We start from the raw sequence: 18,964 nt of genomic DNA, 5'->3' as shown, positions 1-18,964 counted from the left end.
CATATATTTCATAAAAGATATATGACATTCTTGTCGGAGCTATCATTGTAAGAAGTTTACTACTATAAAACCTAATATCTCGACAATTAAGCTATATCGACATATAGCTAAATATAAAATAGTGTTTAATTTAAAATTTTAGAAAATCCATTCTTGAATTATAATTGTGGTAAATTTCAGTAAGGGGTGGCATTGACGCAATAAAAAACTATATTATAAAATCGATGTTTAATATAATGGTTTTGCAGACTAATTGATTATCATTATAGTCATAGTTTCATCATGAAATAAAAATAATTGTAAAATTAATTGTTGTTTATAAATATAAATATATAAAGTAATATAAAAGAATATAAATATAACTAAAATTCAAAAAGTTTATAAATTGAATATAAAAAAAATATAAATAGAATATAAATGGAATATAAATAGAATATAAATAGAATATGAATAGAATATGAATAGAGTATGAATAAAATATAAATAAAATAAAAATAGTATATCAGTAGAATATAAATAGAATATAAATAGAATGTAAATAGATCATAAATAAAACGTTTTATCAAATATAATATAAAATAACATAGATAATACCAATATTATTGTATTGCAAACATGTGAGAAAACTATGTCAAAAACTAAAACATTTAAAATTACAATATCGAGAAGAAGTTTTAAGAAGAATTTTTATGTTAAGTTTTTAATTTTGTGTTGAATATATATATATTATTAAATATAAAAATAAATATATATGAATAATATATAAAAAAATTGTAAATAGAATATAAACATAATATAAATGGAATACAATTGAAATAAAAATGGAATATAAATGGAATATAAATTGAATATAAATGGAATATAAACGGAATATAAAAGGAACATAAATAGTATATGAATAGAATATAAATAGAATAAATATAAATAGAATATAAATGGAACACAAAAAGAACATAAATTGTGTATTAATAGAACATAAATAGAATATAATTAGAATATAAATGAAATATAAATAGAATATTAATAGAATATGAATAGAACACAAATATTTATATTATTTATAATTTTTTTTTTATTGCTCTATTTACAGCTTACAATATATTGAAAGTACTAAAGCTAAAACAAGTGTAAGACTAATTATCTTCATAAAACATTTAATAGGAAAACCAAAATTATAGACTGTTGTCAAAATGTTAAAACTCAAAAGAATAAAAATGTGTCACAATGCTCAACAAACTATGAATTATAATGAAAATGAGTGCGAATATAATAAAAACCATAAATCAAATGACATTGAATATAATTTAGTGAAAAGTACATTTGAAAGTGCAAAGAAAACGAGAACATTACCGAATTGGTCAATAGGAACAAATTCCAATAAACTAAATAAGTGCAGAGTTAATACATATAATCGCGGCAGTCGAAACAAACGAGATCAGTTCAGTAAAACAAATAAATCAGCAACGAAATCCCACTTTTCTCCTGCACACAAGATGAGTGAAATGCGAAAATGGCTAACCATACTAGCCATTTTCATGTCAACGACGAATGCGTTTGCTGTTGCATTCGCGAAAACGGATGAAATGCACATAAGCACCATACCATCGAAACCATCGAATATAAAAGCTGATGAACAAATATCTACAACGACAATCAAGTATCTACATGAAAAGTTACCAATAACAAATGCAACAGCAGATATAGATACTGACAGCTTAAAACTTATGTTGCAAAACAGCACTACAAATTATTTCAAGAGCAAACCACTAAAACCACTTAAACCAGTGCACACAGACGGAACTGGTGGTGATTCCATTTTCATGAACATTGCGAAACGCTTTTCCACTGGCAACGAGCTGTGGGATGGCATTATTCGTGACTGCTACCACAAACCAACGTTTTCCTGCTTTCAGAAAAACGTTTATGGTTTTCTGAATGAAGCCCTGGATGTGCAGGACCTGAATGTAACGCAGCGTCTTAAATTCTTCAAAAATAGTGTTGATTACGTGGAGCAGAGTGCCGAGCACAGTGCGGAGCAACAGGCACCAACAGAAGCAGCTGCCGCCAAGGACGCAGTAAATCCAGATGAAATCAACGATGCAAATGAACATTTAAACTATAATGAAATACCACAAACTGGCAGAGCAGGTGAGTGCATTAGATTTCAAAGAAAATATTTGAAATCCACAAAATTATAACTAAAACGAGATAATATAGAAAAATAATGAATTCACTTTCGATTTCGGTTTCGATTTTTATTGTTTTTCACTCTTCTCGTTTCTATTGATTTTCTTAGTTGACCTTACAAATTCACTTTCAGTGATTTTTTATCTGTTAGATAAATTAGCAGACTCGGGCGTTGCATATAAATTCTCGATTATGAAAGTTTTGACTCATTCGTGTTCGATTTGTAGTCTCTTTCGTCTCTCGTTGCCCACATGTGTTGTCGATGTTGAATAACAAATTCTGTTACATTTGGAACTTCTTTCTCCACTGAGCTGTGCGCGCCTCAGTTTCTACTTAAAATTTCAACTTTCACTAATCTTGGCTCACAGACAGACAAAAGTACTAAAACAGTTCGTATCTACACTCATGTGCGTGTAAAAAGTGATAAATTTTTTTCTGCTTAAAAACGCCTTTCAGTGATTTTTATTGTTTTTGCTTTTATTCAGAAAGATTCGACAGATACGAGTATTAATATCTCAAACAAAATTAGCGGCTGCCGCGAAGTCGAGTTTAGGGTTTCCTGACTTGGGCGTGTGTTAGAAGTTATTTCTATGGAAGTCTTGTTTCGAGAAAGCATTTCTTTAGACATTTTCCTTAGTGTTTGTAAATTCAATTAGCCAAACGTGCAAATATTTTTTCTTAATTTATTGTTCAAATAAAAAGTTCGACAAATAAGTAAACATTTTAACGCCGTTCAAGGCAAAATTCATTTTTATGCAAATATTTATTATTAAAACCAATTGCATTCCAGTGAACATAAAATAGAAATTCCGTTAATAGTATAAGTCAAAAAAGAAATTTTACTACTAAATAACTAAATTACTTACTACAATAGACTATTAGAAAATGCAAGAAGAAGTATGTTTGACAACAAATAACCAAAGTAAATATAACATAAAAAATATTTTTTAATGGTTAGTCATAAATTTTTTTCATATATTTGTGGATAATTATCTGTAAATATATATAAATTGAATAAGTATATATATTTGTATTAGTTTTTTTTTAAATATTTATAAATACCAACATCGCTACCTTATAACCATTACTCCTGTTATGGTAGAAAGCATATCTCACACTCCAATAAAGAACAAATTTTAATAAGTTTTTACAAAATTTAAAAATTGTTAACCGATATAAAATAAATAAAGATAAACCGATATAAAAATAGACAATCAATTAATTTAAATACTATTTAAGATAATATCTAAATATCTTTGGAAGATAAATTTGATTTGCTTAAAGAACAAAAATCATCAATCAATTAATTTAAATATTATCCAAGATAATATTCAAATACCATTAGAACACAAATTTAATTCAGTAAATTTATTTTAACAAAAAAACAAAAAACAGACTTAAACCCATTACGGTAGACATTAAGAATACTCATATAAATAAGAATCCAAGAATCATCTGAATGACATATACCTCACTCAAGCTTTAATTCATAAAACACAACATAATATTATTTATAATAAAATAAGTATATATCATTTATAGTTTTTTCTTAATTAATTGAGATGTTTTCGAACAGAAGTGAATCAACAAAAATTTATTTTTTAAATTATTTTAATTAATTGGATTTTTGGCTGACCATACAGCTGTTTCGAGTATTGCCAAATACCCACCATCAGTGGTCTTGGAAATAATTCTTATATTTAATTATTCGTAAATAATTATTTTTGAGACTGCAAGTACCAGGAATCGAACTCGGGTCCTGCCAAATATGAAGCTCAGAATCAGCGCACCTTAACCAACTGATCCAAAGCCGTACTTGACTGTTTATGTTCGCATATTTTTGCTGGAGTTTTGTTACTTTTGCTATGAAAGTTTTTAATTAATTAATTAAAAATATGGAATTTAAAGTAAAATGAAAACAACGGAACATGAATGAAAATATGTCTATTATTCATGGAACTACATTGTTACCCATTCCCATAACAAAGTTCGATTTTAATTGATTACTCCATGCCATACCTCAAGGAACAGAACCACATCCAAATTGTTGCATTGTTGACATTTTCACTTCATTTTTATTAGAAAATAAAAAAAATTAAGACAGACCTATATTATCATTTACTACAATGAGGACCCATTTCAATATTTTTCTTCTTAGACTTTCTAAAACAACGACACATTCTAAGGGTTATAAAGCATTTAGTTAAACTTAAAAAATCTTAACAATCTAACATTTTAACAGTTTTTATAACACACCTATTATTCATCAGCATTTAAACAAAAACTAAGCTGTTCTGGATTCTAGATGAAATCACTTATAAACCTTACTCGATATGCTTACTATAAAAACTATGACTGCAGCATCTTCATGGAAATTTCCAGGTTCAGAACAAATATTTAATACATATCCACATCAATCATTTCTGCCCTCATTCTGTCGACTTCTTTATTTCTTGGACTAAAATATATTTAATTCACATACCAAAAACTATAGCCTGAGTTTCATAAATCACAATATTATGGAAAGGTGCTTTACTATAAATTATTAATTATTTAAATATCATTATTTCTTAAAATTCTTATTGTTGTTTAAAATATTGTTCAGATTTTCCTACTCGTGAGCTTGTAGAGTAGCATTTATATAGCTTCTTTGTAAAATTGCACCCAAGAAAGGCACATATGGTACATATAGTAAGTAAACAATATGCATATCAGATATCTCTACATAAGAATAGCTTTGAAATATAAATAGGCAACCTCAAGAGTTAACTTTCAATTCGTTTAACTTGCGTTTCCAAATAAAGCTGTGGTTTATAAGCTCGTTCTAACTCAAAAGTAAGGCAAGTCCCTTGGTTAGTGTTACTTAAAAAATAAAAAAAACCTGCAACTTGAGCATTGAAAGTTTTTGCAACCTTGGCTACTTTTAGAAAAATATGATTAGTCATCGCTTCTAATTTGACAGGTATGAGTTCTAAGTCTGGCACTTGCAGTCCAACAAATTATATACGGACTATAAACTAATTAAACAAAAATTCGAATGTTTCTTAAGATCACTGATAAGTACATGACAAAACAGCGTTGTTTGGTCAGCCAAATTTCAATAAATTAACTAAAATGTACGTTGTTGTTTCTTTATGACTGTTCGTATTCTTCTAACTTATAAATAGTTTCTTTTCATCATAAGGTGCGTAACACTCGACTAAAAAAAGTTAAGATTAAAAAAAAATCATTACTTTAAACTTTATCACTAAAGGAAATAACTTAACTTTATCTTAAAATCTGAATTGTATTTAAAATCAATCATTTATAATCAAAATTTTAAATATGTTTCGTTCCATACTCAACCAAATACTCAGCAAAATAAATTAGGAATAATGTGAAATCTTAACTGATGCTATTAACCAGAACACTGTAAAAAACTGACTCTTTCCCTTATCATTAAAAATACAGTCAACTTTGTCGTTTTATCTTAAATCTTTAATTAAACCCACAAAGGAAGAAGCTATAAACAAAAAAGTTTATGTTTCCATCCCTCGAAATCTCATAGTAAAAGGTTTTTCTTTTAAGCTTCCTCGCTGGTATTTAAATTAATGAAACCCTTTCGATACCACAAATCTATTTTTTAAATGAAATCGATTTTTAAACTGAAACTTTTAAAAACTTTTGCTAGTAATTTAGTTGCTTTCATTAAGAGAAATACTTTAAAACCGCAAAAGTGAGAAATACAAAACAGCCTCTGGCATAAATTACTTTCGTCTCTCAACCGCAAAGGTCTTACTCGTATTTGTGTTTCTGTATTTTAGGATTATTCATTGGGTCACAATATGGTATTTACAAATAAGTATTAAGTCAATTAAGCAAATAAATAGGCAACGAGCTAAATAGCAATTTATAAATAGATTGTAATTGATATTTGCATAAATAACACTTATTAAAATCTGATTCATGTATCTCATATCCCGCAGCTGCTGAAACTCCAATCGAAGAGGTTACGAATGCCTTATATGGCAAGAGTATCAAGTTCGCATTGACACACAATATGGAGCTAAAACTGCCTGAGACACTTTTCGATGGAGCCACTTTTCGCATTTCCCCACGTTCGTTCGAGGGAAATGGCATGATAGCAAAATTGGAGTTTATACCCAAGCAAGAGGTGGAGGCTCGTTTGGCCGGAAAAATTCTCATGAAAAAAATACGTAAGTAAAAGTTTATTGAGTGAAATATTTAAGTAATTTTAAAATTGTTATTTTATAGTCGGAATGTTATATTAAAAAAAAAAACGAAAAGCCAACACTGAAAGTGTTGCAAAAATAATAACATATGAGTACATAATCGGTACAGTATATATGACTTACATATATGACTGGGTATATGTATAAATTCATATATTTATATGTATTCAATAATATGTATATATTTACATTTATTTGCGCTTTTATCTTTGCAATATTACGGCTATCATAAATTTCATATTTATTTATATATTTGATATATTGTACAAAACATATATTTTGCAGTACTTACATGCTTTCATGACAGATATTTGTGTGTTCAGTATGTGGGTCCTGCTATCGAGCCACAGCGCATCCATTAAAACTTTGCTGAGAAAGCTTGTTTAAATTTAAAATTTTTAAAAATCCTCAACTTTTTTGTCCTTTACTTATTGTGCAACATGTTGACAACTCATGTAAGCAGAAGTCCTTTAGGGCTAATGTGTATAAAATTACTTCCACAACGATTTATAAGTTCAACATTACACAATTTTTATATTAATGCTACATTTATCAACGATATCTTAAAGATACTGTGGACAGTAATAAATTTAATGTATATTTTTTAAATCTCTTTAAATAAAAGCATTAAAAACATTTGAACAAAACAAATAAAGTTTGAATTCCATTGAATGGAATGTTTGCGATAAATATTTATCTTTTCAATATTAAAGTTCTTTTGAAAAAAACGAATTTTTCTATTTGTACAATTTTTATATTTTCCAACGAGACTTAAGAGGAATATAGAACAATGAAATATTGTTGTACTCAAGAGATATCAATGACTCAAAAATACTACGAAACTTATGATTTTAGCTATTGATAATATTTCTTTTAAAAATCTAACAGATAAGAGCTACAACAAGTAACTTACATATTAAATACATATATAATTTCAATAGCTTTAACTATATATATATGGTGGGACGTTGGGACAGCGCACTGTCCAACAAGTGGCCCCACTGAAGTGAAGGATTAGTCGAAGTAGACCACGAAACGACTTGGGTCCTTTTTCGTCCTTCGATTCTCGGATGTTGTTATTGAGTTAAAGCTGGAGTGGCTTCCGTTCGCATAACTACATCTTTTGTTAATGCTAGCATCTCATTTAGCTTGAGGTTTTCTGCCAAGTCGTCACCAACCCAATGGTGTCCCAAGACAGTCTTCCTCCTACTTGCCAGTGCTGGACATTGGCACAATATATGCACCGCTGTCTCCTTTTCTTCTAGATATAGTCTGCAAGTGTCTTCCTCAGCAAGAGTTATCTTTTTGAGGTGATACTTGAATTTGCCATGTCCAGTAATTAGTGAGGTCAGCCAGCTTAGAGTGCTCCGCGAATAGCTAGCTTTAACTATAGTACAGGGTTATCCATTTTGTGATTCCAAATGTTGGATTTAAGAAAACACATTTGCGATTAAAATTTCTTTCAAATTCTTGTATTGTTGGGAACTCACCATAAGGTTTAGAATCCGACAAATGTTTTGAATTCAAATATTCTTCAATGGACATCTTACAGTCTTGGATACTTTTAAAATAAACTCAGCTGACTTATCAGCACATAACTGGCAACAGATTAACCATAACTTGATGTATGATAGAATAGAGATTTTGAACTTTTTTCGTATAAATCACATTAATTCCTCTAGCGACAGATCGTATAATTTTATAGTCCAATTCACAATACCATATGGTGTCAACGAGTTCAAAAGATTCCTCACACAACAAAACGAAGACATTGACCACAACCCTAAATACGCCACTGCCTTCTAAGACATCATTAAGGCTAATTAATTTGTAAGACCCTACATAAATTATTTCGAAGTCCTAGGCTGCCAAAACTTATGAACTCAGCGTGTTTTTTATTTCTGGAGAAACTTTAACAATGTATTCTCTCTGCCAATGAGCGTGACAAATGCTCATAAATCACAAGAAATAAGAGGTCATGGATTTAGTTACTTTAAACCAAAACAACAACATCATCTTTCTTCAATGTTTATTTTAAAGAGTCTTCATTTCTTATTTGTTTTGATTTTTTTATATATTATATTATTAATTTATGAGTGATCTTTAATATAAACAATAATACATATATTGGGTGTGATTAAGTATTGTGTTTTATGGTATTATAAATAAAGTGAATATATATTATATTAAAAACAATGCTACTTATAATGCAGTTACTTAAAGTTTACCTAAACTATTATTATCAAAATGTTTCGTTATAAAACCGTTATGACATCCCGAAGTTCCCGTAAGAAAATAAAGAAATGTTGTTTAATACATCAGCATACTACATCGTTAACCGCCAGCATATTTGCCCCGTTTTCTTTGACTTCCTAATAAAAGAGAAAATTAAGAGAAGCTTAACTTAAAGTGATGCTTACTACATCAATATCCTACGAGTATATTCTTAACCACCAGAACTTTTTAAAGCATTAGCACTTAAATCATATACTGGTGGTTCATATGCTTGTGGAGGTCGTCTTGTTGTATAAGTTCGTAAGGGTGGAGTAGGGCGAGAGGTTGTTGTTGTAGTACTGAAGTGTTGTTGAGTATCCTTTAACTGCTTGTAGATATAGCGAACAAGAAATCCATTTTTATCCGCAGTGTATGTCCAGTTCGCCATTGCATTTGTATCCACAAAATTTATTCTAATAAATCCAGTAACAGATAGATCTTCTTTTGAACCTTCAGATGCTTGTAATTTTGCAATTTCATTTCGAAAGCTTTCATCTGGCAACTTTATACTGAAAGAGGATAATAGCATTTATTATATCAAAAAAAATAAATTCATTACTTACTTCAATTCATATAAATTTTTATCGGTTTTAAGTTGAGCTTCAGATGCCACAGCGTTCTGTGGGTGCTGTCTGCTAAACTTTACTACAACTGCGAAAACTGCAACTCGTAAAATCTTTCAAATAGAAGTAAATAACTATGGATATTAGCTAATAGAAACAAGTTAGCCTTACACAAGCACACCAAGTAAATTTTAGACTCATGATTTTGAAATATCTTCACTACGCGGTAGTTGCAAAGCTACTAGACATTTAAGAAGATCGTTTATTCTTATAAAACAAAAATTTTAAATAAAAATGTTTTAAATATAAACTCATGTAATTACAAAATAAATTTTAATACAAAAGAATTCCCACCTACAAACTGGTACCACTGGTTTGAGTACACGAAACTTATTACTATCTACTATAGTTGTGTTTGCGTTTTGGAAAATTATTTTCCAAATGGCAATCCAAAGAGCGGAAAATACGATTGCCACCATCGAAACTATGATCAAAATATGCACTCCATATCATCAGTCTTAGTGAACATTTCGTAATATTTACATACTTTTATAATCTCAAAGAACCAGCAAATGTTGTATATACTGCGTGATATTGCCCAACACTGGCAATTATAGCATGCATTTATTGTGGCAAACTTTTATTAAATTGACAAGAATTTATAAATAATATGAACGACATTACTTAACACAAGTTCTTGTCATAATCCCTAATTGATAGCTAAAAATATTTCATAAAGTCTGTTAACTATATAAAGATAATTCATAGTCTATTTACATTCTAAGCCTCCTCTGAATCAGATTTATATTTTTTGCAAATAAGAGTCACCATTTAGCTGATTTTAAATACTTGTCGATGACAAGTGGTTCCAAGATGTGGTCTGGCTGATCTTGAAATCAAATCTACATTAAGTTATTTATTTACTAGAATTCATAATAAATTATAATTTACAAAATTATAATTTCACATAAATCATATAATTATAAAAATTATAAATTTATTTATAATTTAATTCCCTATTTTTATTATTTTAATGTTGATCAATTTTAGTAAATTTTATTATGTTAATTTTTTTTGCCGAAAGTGACACATCTTATGACGAAAATAAACTATTTAAAAGTTAGAAGGGTGGGAATAGAGATTAAAAGACAGCAACAGATATTTTAATTAATTTATTGAAATTGAGCAATAATTTTATTTTTTTTTAATTATAAATTTTCAATATTTTCTAAACATATTTAGATTTGTAGACAACTGAATAAAAGTTGTAATTAATGCTATTTTTATTAAGATAACTATTATATATTAATTTTCATTCATATTAAGATATTATATGAATAATAGTACCAAGCTGCTGGAATCATATATTTTTCATATCCAGATTTTCTGTATTTAATAAAAAAATCGATGTTCATATGGATGTAGCGATTAAAATTTATTCATTATGTCAAACCATCATCTTTTTTAGAAATGGCAAGTCTCTCCTACCCCCAGAAAAAACCCTGACTGTTTGTAGATGCACTGGTTTTTTGACAGTTACTTGGAGATGACCAGATGCAACAATTTTGTTTGTTGATGTATCCATATAGCAAAAAATATTCATCATATACATCACTAACTAAAATTCGATTTACTCATCATCATTCAATCCTTTTTATTCAAGTGTCTAATATACATGTGTTTTACACATCGGCTCGTGTTTTTATATTAACTGAATTTTGTAAGAATGGAGATACAAATCTAAATGTAGTATACGTTATAATGGGCTTAAGATACTGTGCTCGGTGTGTAATGGACGAGCACATTACAATAACAACAACAATTTAATCACCCGACTAATAATTTTTTTCGGTGAAGACTAGGCTTGAGCATGTTTACTTCCGATCCATTTATTCACAATTTTATCTATGCAGTAAACGATTATATGGTCACTTTAGTATCAGCAGTATTGTAGTATGCTTTTAAAAATTTAACATATATAAAGGTTATTAAACAATATATTTAGTAATATAGCTAATTTTGAACTATATTCTCAATACCATGAATAATAATTCTGCTGTAATACTGAATAAGTGCTGTCAAATACTATTACTTATGTAAATTCTTGGCGTCTTTGTGGGGCATAAAGCCTTAAGTGCTGTCTTTATTAGTGCTGTCTGATCAAGTCATTATAAATCGGGTAATACTATGTTCAGACACACCTTAATAACGCAAAAATCTTACTTTCCTCTTCGTTTCAGCGAAATTAAGTTAATTTTTCCATACAACATTTAAGAAAATTAAGGAAAATGGAATATAAAAATTTATTGACAGTTGATTTTAATACAACCGGAATATATTTTGAAAGTAGTGCAAATTTTTAGATTTGAATATAGAGAATTGTTATAACTGTTCTTTATAAAAAATATAGTGAAAAATAATACCTGAAACCCACTAAAGCTAATAAAACTACTGAATGAATCTTTTATAGTTACAATAATCTACTTTTAAGATTTCCCAGATATAAATAGTGTTTGGAGCATGTAACCCTAACATTCGATTTATAAACAAAAAACATATGATTTTATTAATTTGGGGCAGTATGAACAGTTTCGAAATTAACTTAATTTCATTTTTACGAAATTAAGGAAATTTGGCTGTCTGAACAGAGTATAACTTAAATTATATTTCTAATTCTTAATGAATTGAATTGATATTACTCAATGAACTACTAATTTATGAATTCATTTAATATTTCATTTAAATAAAACTATGTATTATTATTTTTCAGAGAAATTTTTCAAAAGTAAATTGATGCTATCATTCCTCGCTTTGTTATTAATCGTCAAAATCATAAAAATAAAAATATTCTGGCTGTTACCTTTGGTGATCGGCGTTAGCGCTGCTAAGAAATTGCTACTGAAATTTTTACTATTCCTGTTTCCGGCGCTATCACATCTCTTCAAGCTTTGCTCATATTATCAACAGACATATCATACAACGAAATATCATCACCATCATCATTTAATCAATCATCATCATACGGTGAGTACTACACTACACTGCAATTTATGGTAAATTAAAAGAAAATTGCTTAGTTAATTGAAGTGTTTAAGAGCGAGACATTATAGTTAAGCTACTTAAGTGGCAGATGAAAGAGTTTCATTCGTATGAGTAATTTTCCAAAAGTGAATAAAACCTTAATGACGTCAACGAATAAAATAAAAAATGAAAGTTTTTGAAAAAAATACGAGTACATATCTTGTGATATTAATTTTAAACCAAATTCAAAACACAAAACAAATATGAAAAGAGTCGAAACGTAATGAAAATTAAAATAAATTAAATCAAAATAAAGTTCACTTCCCACGTTATTTACCCATTAAACTTAATTTCTATTAGATGTAAACGACAAAATGTCATATGAAAACAACGGTGTTATAAATTTAGAAACACACTTTTACGTGCTTTCTTAGTTTCAGCAACTTAGATTTCACACATTTTATCAAATTCAAATATATGAGACTAACATAAATAAATATATCTGTAAGTAGCATAATTTTCACACTTTTACTTGTGTATTATTTTATGTGCATCTATAAAAGTGTAAATAATCAAAAATAAACAGAATTCATTACACACTTGTTAAGGCCTGAAGAAATTAATTTACTATGTATTACCATATATGAACAAAAACAGTTCATACTATTCGTGCTATTCAGTCAATAAACTGAGATAGGAAACTAACACTCAATACTCGCATGAATTATTTAATATATATTCAAAGGCTTTCAAAACTATAAATAAATGCTGTATTCGATTAATAAATCTGGTGTAGCTTTTCTAATCGAGATTTATTTTTAGTTCAATTTTTACTCTTGATTGGTAAGTCTCGAGCGAAATATATAACACTCGCGATTAATTAATACCACCATAAATTAATCTCGAGAGTAGCAAGGTTACCCTAAAATTTATTGATAGGTGTTATATCACCTATCAAATAAATTGTGATTTGATTCCATATATGTATTTATCAAAAATATGAATATAAACCAATACTAGTACAAAAATGCTACATTACTCTAAAATTATTTGATTGATAAAGATAATATAATAAATCCAGAGTAAATCTAGATTGGATCCAGATTTACCAATCGAACACACCAAAAGTGTTAAAGTACTAAGACTTATGAAGTCCACTATATTATTCATATAATAGTAGATATTGAAACTGAATGAACTGCTTTATTGTATATCAAAAATACCCTGTTTCATTTTCGCACCAATAAAGAAATACACTTTTTCAATAAGTCAAAACAAAACAATTGATTTCTTACGGCACAACTAATTCATTCTAAAACAAATTCTGTTTCAATAGAAACGAAATGCAATAGCCAAAGCGAAAATATAGGATCAACATTTTTTGTTTTATGTGGAAATGTTGATGAGGTAGACTTTATATATATTTTATATAAAAAAGTGATAACCAGCATCAACATGTGAATAGATTCTTCCATATTTTGTTAGCATAGAGTCACTAGCAGCCATCTGTTAATTCTACCAGAAAGATTATCTAAACTGGTGATACAGAGATGAAACTCTAGCCTTACTAAAGTTCTTGCAAGCGACAAGCAAGTAAATAAACATGATTTCTTTTATAATTCTAAATTTATTTTTAAATCTTGCACCCAGCAATATCCATTCGGATGCAAATATATACTTAAAGAATGTTCTGATTTTTTGCTTTGCTGACTATCATTGCTACAGAAATTAATACTAAGCAAAGCTAAATTGACTATAAATTATTATATCAAAATGGCAAATTGACTGTATAAATCATAGAACATCACACGTTAATATGACTTCTACGTCAGGTTTCTCATATTTCAATTGTCTTAACCTTTAAATATTTCGGAGTAAACCTTAGCAATACACGTAGTCATTTTATTTTTATTATATATTATGATAGATTTTACGCTGCTCACAAGAAGTGTATCTAAAACAAAATTTTCGGTTCTTCCAGACTGACCATTAAATTCCTCGGAGTAAACCTTAACAATACACTAAGTCATTTTATTTTTATTATATTTTATTATAGATTTTACGCTGCTCACAAGATGTGTATCTGAAACAAAATTTTCGGTTCTTCCAGACTGGCCATCAAAAGTAGTGCTTATTTTATGTTGTTCTTTTGCTATATGCTTACAAAAGAAAAGGCCTAATATAATCGGTAGACGTCACTAAAAATTATAGTGATTAAAAATATGCAAAATCTACATATATTTTTTTTAAGTTCGACGCTTTTGTTAAAGCATCTTAATTACAAATTTCGGATATATTTTATACATGAGCTATATAGTTCTCATATTTAACGATATAGATGACTTTTAAAAGATATCATACAGTTTTTTTCAAATTTTCCAAGCTGCGACATTAAATTACAAATGTCGGATATACAGAAACGATGGAAATAACTTTTGAAAGAAACTGATTAAATGTTCTTTTTCTACACTTTCTTTCCAGATGGATTTCCGGAACTGTTCAAATAAATGCACTTACTTTGTTGAGTGTTCTTTAAAGTACTTACTTACTTACTGCTGTCTTTCTCTCCTACTGCAGCATAGGGCCTCATAGATACTTTACAGTACTTTCTGTTTACTGGATCTTCTTTCTTGTTAGTTTCAAATATTTTTTATCATTTTTATCAGTACAATAATAATTTTTTATTATTTTTTAAGCATTAAAATGATTCACTTTCTTTAATAATAAAGTTTATACTCATTGTTCCGTAATAATTCTTTATTTAGTTACATTTTAACTCATTTCTTAAATTTCCTGAATTGAAAATGCTTTAAGTAAATTCTTCCTGTGTATTTTTCCTTTTTTCTCGAGTTAAAAAATATAACATTCCTTTGCATCCTTTACGCATTTCGGAATCTCATCCATGTTTTGTGTTCATACGAGTACAGACAGCGTTGCTGTCAAACATACTCGACACTTGTGAACGTAATTGAAATCCATTTATCTGTGATATTAAAATCTGAATGAAATACACACGCTCATCTCACAGGTCAAGTAATTTAATTTATATCTGAGTGTGGAAAATAAAAATAATAAGAAGTTATTTTCATACTACAGATAAATTTCAGACTGTTGAATATAAATAAACTAATAAGAATAAGGATAATAGTAATTGGATATTTTTCAGAAGAATATTACAAAATTTATGTATTTCTTGAATGCATATAATGGTTGTTATATACTAATAAGCTAAAAAAAATCAATAATAGTTTAAATAAATAGAAATAAAGAAAAAGCTATTTAAATCTTATTTTTAGGACAATTTAAAAGTCATTCAACTTTAAGAAGGTCAACATGCTTTGGCCCATAAATACCACTTAGAATGCACAGCAAGATAAGTAGCAAAAATGTCTCAATACTTTCATCTTAAAATATTTCTTTTGTAAAATATCCAAATCCTATCAATCCAGTTGCTTTGACAAACAATCGAAAGAAGTGTAAAAGTCCCGTCGTGCGTACGTTGAGAGACTGCAAAATTTAAATAAAAGATATTTAAATTCTAAGAAGGACATATACTGCTCATTTTGCAAAAACAGAGTATTTTGTATTTAGAATTTTAATAGTCTGCAAAAGATAAATAGATAAATAAAAGCTCAAGATGAAATTCGCACAACTGAGTTAAAAATACACACTCGGGAACAAAAAACAGAAACCCTTCTGATACTTCTTCCCTGTTCGAGTACAGGGAATAGGGATGTCATGTGTAATCATGTCGATTTGAAACTCAAACAAACCAAAAAACTGCGCAATTCCATATAAAATTGCATTACATTTAGAGAATGAAAATCAGTGAAGGAAAACAATGAAAAGTTTCCCAAAGTAATTGAAGTAAGGAAAATATGTTCAAAACAGTCGAAGGAAAATACAGTTATTATAATACGAGTATAATTTTCTTTTCTCTATTTTAAAATGATAATTTACCTAAAGTAGATATCATAAAAGTGTTTTTAGTGATAAGAACCACAACAATTACGAGATATTGTAGAGGAAAAGTTTTAATTAAATTTTGTTGATACAAAGGATGTTAAACTGAATTCAAGAAAATTATTCTATAATTAAAATAATTATTTTCATTACACTTGTTAATGTGCTTTAAAGATTATTAATTAAAAGATATTAATTGTTTACTTAAAGAATTCTATCATATTTTAAACTTTTCTATTTTACTGCAGGTTGTTCCTTCTTGGCATAATGCAGAAACTAGTCCTATACCAGAAATAATATACAGTCATCCACCTAAAGGGCACATATCAACTTATTTGCATGGCGCACCCATACATGAAACATATGGAGTACCACATTCGCATGAGCACTTTGAAAACTGGGAAAGTTCTGGTCCGGGACTAGGTTCAGAGTAAGTCAAAAACACATTATAATTATACGGAATATGAGAAGTAGACTTGAAGCACTGGTATTAAATTTAATATCTAACAATAATACTACTATTCAATACTACTATACTACTATTAACAATATTAACAATAAACTGATGTCTGCGACAGCTAAAATTATATAAATTTAATATGTAACCATTTAATATTATTAATATTAATATTATTATAATAATATATTATTACTATTAACAATTATATCCCATATTAACAGTGAACAGATGTTTGCGATGGCTAAATTGGTAATAAATTTACTATGTAACAATAGCATTACTATTTAATATAAACAATTATTAACAATTATAAATAATTATTAACAATTATTACCAATAAATTGATGTCTGCAAAAACTAAATTGATAATAAACTGTATATGTAACAATAATATAACTATTCAATATTAACAATTAATTTGACACAACAAATAGAAATGAATAATTTACGACAAATTGTTATTAATCAAACATAAACCTTAGATGTCTCTGAAAATGTTTCAATAATTGCAGATACATAAGTGATATTAATCGAGTAGCACAAGTCGATAGTGATGGCAACTATTTCAAGCCACAGGAAAAAGACGCTAATGAACTATATAATTGGGGTTTAGGTACAACACAACAAACACAACAATTCCAACAACAAATTCAACAACAACAACAACTAGCACAACAACAGCAACAACAGCAATTACAAAGGAAACCACGCCCACCACCAGCAACACAACAACAAAGACCACCAGCACTACAAAAACAACAAAAATATCAGTCACAAGTACAAAATTATCAACCAGTACACGCCACTAGTCACAGTACAAACCCTTTCATTAGTCCAGAACAACAAAGGTAGAACAATAAAAACAACAACAAAAACAATATAACATAACAAAAATATACTAATACAAAACCCATATATCAACATTAATTACTGTAATTTAAATCACAAAACCAATATTAAAGTATCTAGAGATAAATTAGTCCTGTAAGGTCGAAATCATAAATTTTTATGATAATTTCACGAAATGAACAAAATTTCTGCATTGCTTGCAACATTTGTATAAAACATTTTCAACATTAATAATAAAAACTAAAACTTTTTTATTAAATTTCATATTTCAGTATATTTGGTCCGAAATTGAAAACGCCATTAGCGGCACAATCAGCGCCGCGCCCAGTGTATACACCACCTCCACGTAATGGCGGACCATTACCACCACCACCACCTAATGCAGTTGGGAGTAATGGCGCCATTGCAGCGCAAATTGCAGCGAAATACAACCCTGTGCGCAATAATCCTCATCAGCAACAGCAACCGCAGTTGTCGGTAAGTGAAATGTTGTACAGTTACGGATTCATATGATTTCATAAGTGAATTATGGGTTACGTTTATGGGTTTAAGCTCAGAGCTACTTATCACATCGGTAAGTAGCTCTAAAAAAATGGCAATGAAATCTCATAGTGGCATGGAAACAATAGATAAGGCTCTCGCAGTTTCCAATGAATTTCTGTTATATGACCTCAATTTAATGAAAATAAAAAATGGAATATGTGTGTTTGCAACAGACGGTCAGTTTAAAGTCCGTTTAAAATTGGTGTTGGGATATATTTCATTATTTCACATTACTCACTGGAAAATAAAAGTAATAAATTTATAAAGCTTAAACAAATTTGATTTAATCAGATTTTTTTTAAGTTTTCATGTAAAGAATATAGGATTCTCTACTTCGTTCTATTTGGAATTGCACGTAAGTTAACATAATAACATAAATAATGTTCTTAATTCGTTAGTATAGAAAGTATAGATTAATATAATATACTAGTAAAAGATGTTCTAATTATAAACCAAGCTTTCAACCAAAGACTTAACTCACTTCCTTATGCTGAAATTATTTTTATGACTGCGATAATTATCTCCAACTATTTTCTTCACTTATTTACTTAGTTGGCTATAATAGACATTGAGTTGACTTTGGTCACTACCGGTTGTCCCCTCCAGCGAGCCCTATCAGTGGCTTACCCTTTCCATCTTTGAAAATGGAATTGGATTACGCATCCTATCCGACGACCTTCCACGATAAGCCTTAAAGTGGAACCCACAACCCAGCAGACACTTTGGTGCACCGGTTTTAACTTGTAGGACAATTGAAAGATGCGGCATATATGGCACTACACATGGGCCGATATATGCAAAAAAGCATCTAGCAGAGTACGATTTAAGAAAATCGTTGCATGCCTATGCCCCACTAGCAGAAACGGACACTA

At 28.7% G+C, this 18,964-nt stretch overlaps 1 protein-coding gene across 1 annotated transcript in view; it reads left to right on the top strand.

Moving 5' to 3' along the window:
• Positions 1 to 1,214: 1,214 nt before the first annotated feature.
• The window catches only part of LOC119676247, a 36,003-nt gene continuing 18,253 nt past the window's right edge, over positions 1,215 to 18,964 (top strand). Inside the window, exons 1-6 of the mRNA XM_038087484.1 lie at positions 1,215 to 2,148; positions 6,153 to 6,383; positions 12,027 to 12,280; positions 16,489 to 16,670; positions 17,213 to 17,548; positions 17,822 to 18,026. Coding sequence (XP_037943412.1) covers positions 1,215 to 2,148; positions 6,153 to 6,383; positions 12,027 to 12,280; positions 16,489 to 16,670; positions 17,213 to 17,548; positions 17,822 to 18,026 — 2,142 coding nt within the window. The remainder of the gene's footprint in view (positions 2,149 to 6,152; positions 6,384 to 12,026; positions 12,281 to 16,488; positions 16,671 to 17,212; positions 17,549 to 17,821; positions 18,027 to 18,964) is intronic.

The sequence above is a fragment of the Teleopsis dalmanni genome, chromosome 2, assembly GCF_002237135.1.
Source record: "Teleopsis dalmanni isolate 2A chromosome 2, ASM223713v2, whole genome shotgun sequence".
In the NCBI taxonomy this organism is placed as follows: Eukaryota; Metazoa; Arthropoda; class Insecta; order Diptera; family Diopsidae; genus Teleopsis; species Teleopsis dalmanni.
The sequence above is the reverse complement of the archived record's forward strand: the minus strand, read 5'-3'. Positions and strand labels throughout refer to the sequence as shown.